This window comes from Neopelma chrysocephalum, unplaced genomic scaffold (assembly GCF_003984885.1).
Source record: "Neopelma chrysocephalum unplaced genomic scaffold, ASM398488v2 Primary Assembly neopelma1_96926, whole genome shotgun sequence".
Taxonomy (NCBI): domain Eukaryota; kingdom Metazoa; phylum Chordata; class Aves; order Passeriformes; family Pipridae; genus Neopelma; species Neopelma chrysocephalum.
The window spans coordinates 1,195,820-1,203,265 of record NW_020925569.1 but is presented as its reverse complement, the minus strand read 5'-3'; the positions used below and the strand labels follow the sequence as shown (position 1 = coordinate 1,203,265).

At 40.0% G+C, this 7,446-nt stretch overlaps 1 protein-coding gene across 1 annotated transcript; it reads right to left on the bottom strand.

Annotated features, from left to right (window-relative positions):
• Nucleotides 1-4,434: 4,434 nt before the first annotated feature.
• Nucleotides 4,435-7,440, bottom strand: LOC113960874 (interferon alpha-2-like). The gene is made up of 2 exons (XM_027670732.1): nucleotides 6,333-7,440; nucleotides 4,435-4,814 (listed from the first exon to the last, which is right to left on the bottom strand). The coding sequence occupies exon 1, from the start codon at nucleotides 7,027-7,029 to the stop codon at nucleotides 6,334-6,336; it is 696 nt and encodes a 231-aa protein (XP_027526533.1). The 5' UTR covers nucleotides 7,030-7,440; the 3' UTR covers nucleotides 4,435-4,814; nucleotide 6,333.
• Between the last annotated feature and the right edge of the window lie 6 nt (nucleotides 7,441-7,446).

Genomic DNA, 7,446 nt, shown 5'->3' with positions numbered 1-7,446 from the left:
GTATCCAGCCTAAATCCTTCTTAAATATAAGCAAGTATATTTAATGCAAGGATTTAATGTTTACGACAAGGACAACACCATGACTTCAACTGCGTGAAGCAAGAACTTATTTTTAATTATTAAAAATCACAAGAAAAAATCTGTTCTAGCCAATGTGAACTTTTCTCAAAAAGTGGAGACCAGAACTGAGTACACTTCAGATCCAAAGAGACTTGAAAAGAAAGTACATGAATTGCTTAAAGAGAGAGCAACATTTTGAAAAATAATTGAAGTCAAATGTGCTTTATTTTTTTGTAGAAGAAAAGCTTTCTGTTTTATATAAATACGTCTATCAAGATATTTCCTTTCTGGGAAAATGAACTGGAACACACTATTTCAGCTAAATCCAGAGGAAGTTGTGTAGGTTCTGGCCTACCAAGATAAGAAACTTGAGGAATACTGTCAACAATAAGAGTTACAGTGAATAGATGCAGTGGTAACTGGTGTGCAGGGAGCAGATACGCTATTTGAAATCTCAGTCTTTAATCTCCTTAATGGGTATTTTGACTTTGCAAATGCATTGCCATGCTTTAACAGTTATTTTTTAGAAGGGAGTGTTAACTGTGTTTACGTTCACACACTCAAAAGCAAATTATATTATTTGCTTAGAACACAATTTCTTATTGCTGAAGGTAACGTGGTTTTAGGACCCTAATTGTAATGACTTGGGCTCAGCAAGGTTGGTTTTAGAAAATGAACTGACCTTGCAGTGTAGAAAACTCTACACTGTGTAGAAAACTGAGATAGGACATGAATTTCCCTCTCCTCATCTGATCACCATTGCTTCTTCCTCAGTGCCACTGGAATTACACTGGCGGGTTGCCAGTTCACATGAGCTGGGAAATTCACTTTTAAAGTTGTATATAGAGAAAAGGAATTCATCCAGGACACAAGTAATGAAGAACCTGAACGGCATTTGGAAGCAAAGTGGGGTTGGCAGTCCGTGGCTGCAGCAGGGTGGCCCTACAGTAGCACTGCAGGTGTCTTCCAGTTTGCAGGCTGGGCTGTGGCACTGGCATGGCTGCAATGTTGAGAAGAAAGATTTTCCTCGTGTTCTCTGTCAGAGTTTGCTCCTCTAGGAACTCTTAGCACTGAAAAATCCCCTGCACCTTACTAAGGATTTCATGGTTTCATGGTTTGAAAAGGCCCAAAATCTAATTCTGATTCCTAGCCCCCCTCCCACATCTCAACCCCATGTGAGATGGGTTTTCCAGACAAAAACACGAGACTCAATATGGGGGAAGGAATATATTACAAAGACTATACAAATAAATAAATACTATAATACACTGCATACAATCTTAACTCTATATCTATCTCTACCATGACAGTAATATTTACAATGGGCCAAATCTCTTCTCCCTCCAAATAAAAGTCCAGGAGAGAAGAAGAAGAAAAGACCCCTTCCAGTCTGTCAGCAGCAGGTCTCTCTCTCTCTCTAGGCAGTAGGCTTTCTTCTTTTCTTCCAGGCAGCAGAAGCAGTTGCTGGCTCTCTGCCAGCACACACGAGGGAGGTCTTCCAAGCCTCTCTCGGCCCCCGTCTTCAAACAGGGGGTCTTTCCATGGGCTGCGTAACCCCAGACACGGCCGCTACACCATGGTCATATCACGAAGCACCGGGGTCTTTGTGACGGTCTGGTATCCTCAGGGGAAATCAAGCCCCTGTGCAGAGCTCCCATGCTCTGCCTCAAAGATGGCTGCCAGCTTCTCTGAAGCTGCAGCAAGGGGGGGAAAACCCAAGGTCACCCCCTCCACACACATTCCTTTGGCCATCCTGGCTGAGCTCTCAGGAGGCCGGAGCTTCTTAGCTCCTCTCTGTAGTGCATACTGCACTTTAGGACTCCACTCATTCCACCACCCCCTCCTCTTTCTCGGAGGGGTCTCTAGTGAGTTTGGAGGTTTTGGTTTGAGCCAGTTCTTACCCTCCGAAACTCTCTTCCTGCCGCTGGCTCGGGTCTCTTGTCCTGCTTTCTGCTGCTGGCTCTTCGTTTCCTCAGACAACTCTGTGTCTGCTTCAGTTGCATACCGGCATCTGCTGCTTCTCTTGGTTCTTATCAGTTGGCTCTTTGCCACTGCTCTTCGGACACTGCTGTTCTGCTGCTGCTCCGTCGCTGCTCCCAGCGTCTCCCACTTCTGCTTACAGGGGAGAAAACTCCCCCAGCTCCTAGCTACAGGCACTCAGTCCAGTCTGACACTGTTCCAAGTCCCTGCAGCCCCTCAACTGGGGGCTGGGGGGGGCAGAGGCCCCCAAGGGGCCGGAGCCCCTTCTCCTCGTGGCCTCTACAACATGGCCACCTCTTCTTCTCACAACCAGTACCACTGCTTCTTTTCCGGTCTCCAGAGATATGTTTATATTTTGCAGGAGCACTGATTGGGTAAAGCCCCAAGGGTCACCACCCCCTGGGGGTTACCACTTTCTTAGTTTCAGGGGGAAAACCTGGCTCAAACCACTACACATGGTGTCAGCAAAAGTGTGGGAAATGTTGATACAAATGACTCATCCCGGCCTATATGAGGATTAGTAGGAAGATTTTTGGATATTAAAAAGCACAGTCACCTTATTGGAAAGTATCAATTTCGATCTTACTTGCTTTGTTCACCTTCTTTTGCTTTGCGTTAAATTTCTAAGCAAAGTAAATTCATTCTGCCAGTCAAAACTGAGAACTAACATCTTCATTTAGGATTTATTCTCTGTCTTTGTCACCCTCATTTCTTGATCTTCCCTGAACCAGGGGACAGACTGGATTGGAAGGGCTGAGGGCTGGCAGGATGCAGCAGTCCGTGAGCACTGTCTTCCCATGGGCAGTTCTTGATCCCCTCTCCAGCCCACACCCTTCAACGCCAGTGCTGGTCTGGCTGCTTCACCACAGCCACCCCTCAACTTCCCTCAGCCTGCTCTGAAGGAGTTCACAGCTGTCCTTCCTAGAAAGGGGGTTAATTCTGTGTGATTATTTGGAGAGTTATTTCCACAATCTTTTTTTTCCCATTTGTTTGATTTTGGTGTGGGTTTTTTTAATGAAGTCAGACCTGGTGGAACAAACCAAACCTATGGATGAAGCTGTAGTTGACTGTGCTTTGTGAATAATTTTTTCCAAAATAAAGTCTGAAATGTGCATTCTTCAGTTCTTCTGTAGCTATTCTGAAGTTTCATGTGGAAGATAAGGCTTTTGACCCCAGTTCCATAAATCCACTCCAGAAAACTGACTCTGTATAGATGAAACCTTATCACTTTTAGTACTGTTTCCCCAAAAGTGCAACACAGCTCAGCACAGCACAGACAAGCAGGGTGCTGTGGACAAGCCATGAGAACTGCCAGAATTGTGACTGGGACCTGTGCTGCACAGCACTGGTGTGTGAGCTTTATGGAAAAGTTTATGAAGCTTTCTAGCCCATAAGCAGCCCCATCTTGGAAGGATTTTTTTCATCTATGCTAAATTTTTGATGGGGATTTGAGACTTTGCATTCACTATTTTATTAATTTCCTTTTGAAAATAATGTATGCTTAAAAACTGTATTTTGCCTCATTTATTTAACTTCTAGAAAAATAATAACTGGAAGAAATACCAGAGGGTTCCAATTAGCCAGGGACATAATATACAGCTGACCTGGTAACACAATGGTGGTGAAATACAGATTTCTCCAAAATGCTAAGATGGCAAGGTAAAGAGAGAGGACTTCCTGACTCTCCAACTTTCTTCCTTTCCCTTTAAGAATCCTAACCTTTCTTTAAAAAGTAAGAATAAAACAAAGACATTTTGGCTTGCTATTTTCTTTTTCTCTTTTATTTGTTGAGTAACTATGTCTGTTGCAGGGTCCCCAACTTTAAATCTGTCTTCTAGACATGGTCTCAGTACAAATAATTTCTGTTACCTCACAGCTGGCCAAAAAGTAATTGAAATCAAATGCTGTTTTCTGAGCTCTCATCACCATCTCTGAGATCTTCTTGTTTCTTTTAAGAATAGTTCATTTTTCTTTCAATTCCCTTCTATGAATGCAATAGCACTTTACTGATAAGCAGCATACTCATAAAGAACTGAAAGTCTTGCCAAAACACGTGTACATTAACCTACAACTCCTATATTTGTCTCTAATTTCACTTTGTCCTCTACTGCCCATTCTGGTTTTTTTTCTGCACTGCAAAGTACCATGTTGACTGAAATATGTCAAAACAGGTTTTTACTTGGCAATGAGATTTTTAAGGACAGTTATGAATCTAAAAAAAGCATAATGGTATGAGTTTCTAAACAATTAGTGGGCCATGAATTAACACATTCTCACTGCAGACAAGCTAGGCAATAAAAACTATAATCCCTCATGAGAGAGCATCTGAAAAATATTTCATGCTACTTCCAAGTTTCTGTAAAAATCAGGCCACTTCAATAACAGTTTGCATTGCAGAAGCCACCCAAGGATGTCAGAACTAGAAGGGTAAGTAGGCTGAATGTCCTTTTATTGTACAGGTTTGAAGAAGTACAAAAAACAAGCAACAGAAATAAGATTTGAAACAGTCCCATGGTGGTGGCCATTTCAAGTGCTGCTAGTTACAAAGCCCTAGAAATACACATTTTGCTGTAATGTTTGTGGCAGGGTGTCACCAGAATGAAAAATTACTCAATATTTCAGTCTGTTTCTTTGGTCTTTTGTGTTGTTCTGGATAGTGGTGAAGTTGTTAGCTGGTTTTATTTCTGGTATTTGAGCTTCATACCTGATACCCATCTCTCCTGTTGCTTCTTTAGCTTGCACTGATGAGTGGTAGCGAGGAAAGTATGTACACCCTGCAAAAGAGACCTGTGTCATAGGTATGGTACCCAAGACCTAGTGGCCATTGCCATTGTTCATATCAGTCCTTTTTTGTTTAGATGTACCTTTTTATTATCACCCCTTTGAATGATACTTTTCTGAATGGATGGAGATAAGGAAAAGCTTTAAAGTGGTTCCTTACATGATGCTTAAACTAACCTCTAGCAATTTCAGCCCTCCAGGACTAATATCACCATCTCTTGGGAGCAGATGTGCTCTCTCTTCTGCTTCTTTATGCCAGATTAAGGAGCCTGTGCCAAATGTACATTGGGGTGGCCACAGGCAATAGCTTTTTTTTTTTAAAGTTGTTGGGGCTTTCACCAAATTTTTAACAATATTCATTGGGTAAAAGATCCTGGATATAGCTCTGTTTCCATCATTACTAACATATAACAAGTGAGCAGAGAAAACACACTGTTTGAAATGGAGTTACCCAGGGAAAATTTCCCAAGGGTAAAATCCAGGCCCAATTTATTGCAAGCTATTCTAAAGAATTTGATTATATTGCAATTATTACTTAAAGCTGCATGGTTTGGAGAGGAAATTAATTGAAATATCAAGGGCTATACATTTCTGTGGTTCAATTTGTGAGCAAAGGGGAAGAGGCAGACTTCATGCAACAATAAAACACAGAACCGGATGGTGATGTTTGAGATTGCAGTAGCCAGGATGACTATGTCCATGAGCAAGTAGGATGTGCCACCAACACATGTGGCTTTTGGATACTTTTATGTAGAAAAGTTATTTCAAATACCTTTTCAAAGAAGTTTAAGTGAATTGGAAACATTGCAGGAAGGAATAAAAGCCTTGCCCCCAAAGAGTTAGACGAGGCAAATATATTTCAATTACAAGTAACACTGAACAGTTACTACAGAAGCCATAACTACTGCGAAAAATATCCTATGTAAACAAATCCTTCTCGAATTACTTTACACCTTCAAACAAAGCAAATGTTAGAATTACTCAAATGTAAAAAAAAAAATACATTCTTGGAAAAGACGATACAAACTTTGAAAGAAAAATGCATGTTCTCAGCCTAAGTCAGGACCACTTAAATAACCAATATAATACTTTATTTCTGGTGCAATTTCAATCAGTAAAATCTAGCAATTCCTGAAAGGTAAGGGATGTGTAGTCAATTCACAAATACATGATTCTCTATATGTGAGTGAAATAGAAATGGAAAGTAGCAGCACTTTTTCTCAGCAGAAAACACCTTAAGATTTCACTATCTGTCATAAAGTTACAATTCCTTACAATGGATGTGTAATCTAACTGAAAACTCATATAGATTAATTTATAGTAGAAAAAAGTTACTTACATTGAATAATGCATTACATTTGCAAAAATAAATTTCAGGAGCATAATTATTTAAAACAATCAGAATGAACTAGAAGCAATGCCACAAGATAGATCACAGAGCCAATAATAAATATTATACATAATATTTCTTTATAAATGTTACAATTTATGTGAGGTTAAAATCTTTGTACCTTAGTTGTTAAGTTTCCTTGTCACTTTATCAATCAGTTGGAGACATCTCCTCATTTCTGCACGGCTGATCTCCCAGGAGCACAGGTTGTGTTGTTTGTCTTTAAGAAAACAATCTATTTTTTGGAAATATTTTTTCAGTTTCAGCCTGCTGACTTCTTTACTCCAACAGTAGTGGGTGTGCTTTTTCATTACACATGCCTCCAATTGCTCAATTTGCTGATAAAGTCCATTTTGGAACTGATCCAAAGCTGTCCCATCCCAAGCAGCTAGAGTCAGATTTTTGCTAAAGATATAGAATATATGTTGGAAGATCTCTTCAATGGCAACCCTGACAGTCTCTTTCTGTCTGGGCTGTAGAACCTGCTTAGGAAATCTGAAGGACATTTTCTCTCTTAGACATTGTCGAGGAAAGCTTTTGCCCATTTTGTCCAAAAGTTGCAGGCTGTTTTCAATCACTTTTCTTTGCTGTAATAGAAGATGGTTGCACTGATGACTGCAGATGATGGTGGTGCACAACAGTATGAGGCCAATTTGTATCAAGGCAAAAGCATTCATGATAAAGCAGGCTCTAATATTCCTCCTTTCCTGTGTATAAATTCTGAGACAGGCTAGGATGCTTTGAAGGCATTCGTAGACTCCTGTTTCTTCAAAATCTTGAAATTTAATTATTGTGTAGAAGAAGTTTTCGTTCATCATTTTTTGGTTTTTAAGGTTTTCCCCCTTCTGTATGCTTTTGAGAACACTTTCATTTTCTGCTTCGTGACTTCACAGTCTTTTTTTTTTGCCACTTTCCTTTTTATTTCAACTGGATATTAGAATGTTATATATATGTCAGACTATTCTGTCTCCCTTAAAAATTCTATACAAAGTATAAGAATTTGAAATAAAGAGTTTCAGAAATATTTATTTTCTTAATATTCTACCAGTTGTAGAACATGTTGCAATAAAGAAACACTCGCAATGATGGGTCAGGGACCTGCTGAATGCTACTGCTATCCTGTCTCCTTACCATAATTTATACTTCCAAGATTCAGTTAAGCTTTCTCTACCTGTTTTCTTTCAGGGAACACATTTTCTTTCTCCTCACCTTTACTTCTCTTGACCATTCAGACT

Coding starts and splice junctions, on each gene's coding strand:
- LOC113960874 (XM_027670732.1), bottom strand. CDS start 7,029: ATGATGAACGAAAACTTCTTCTACACAATAATTAAATTTCAAGATTTT.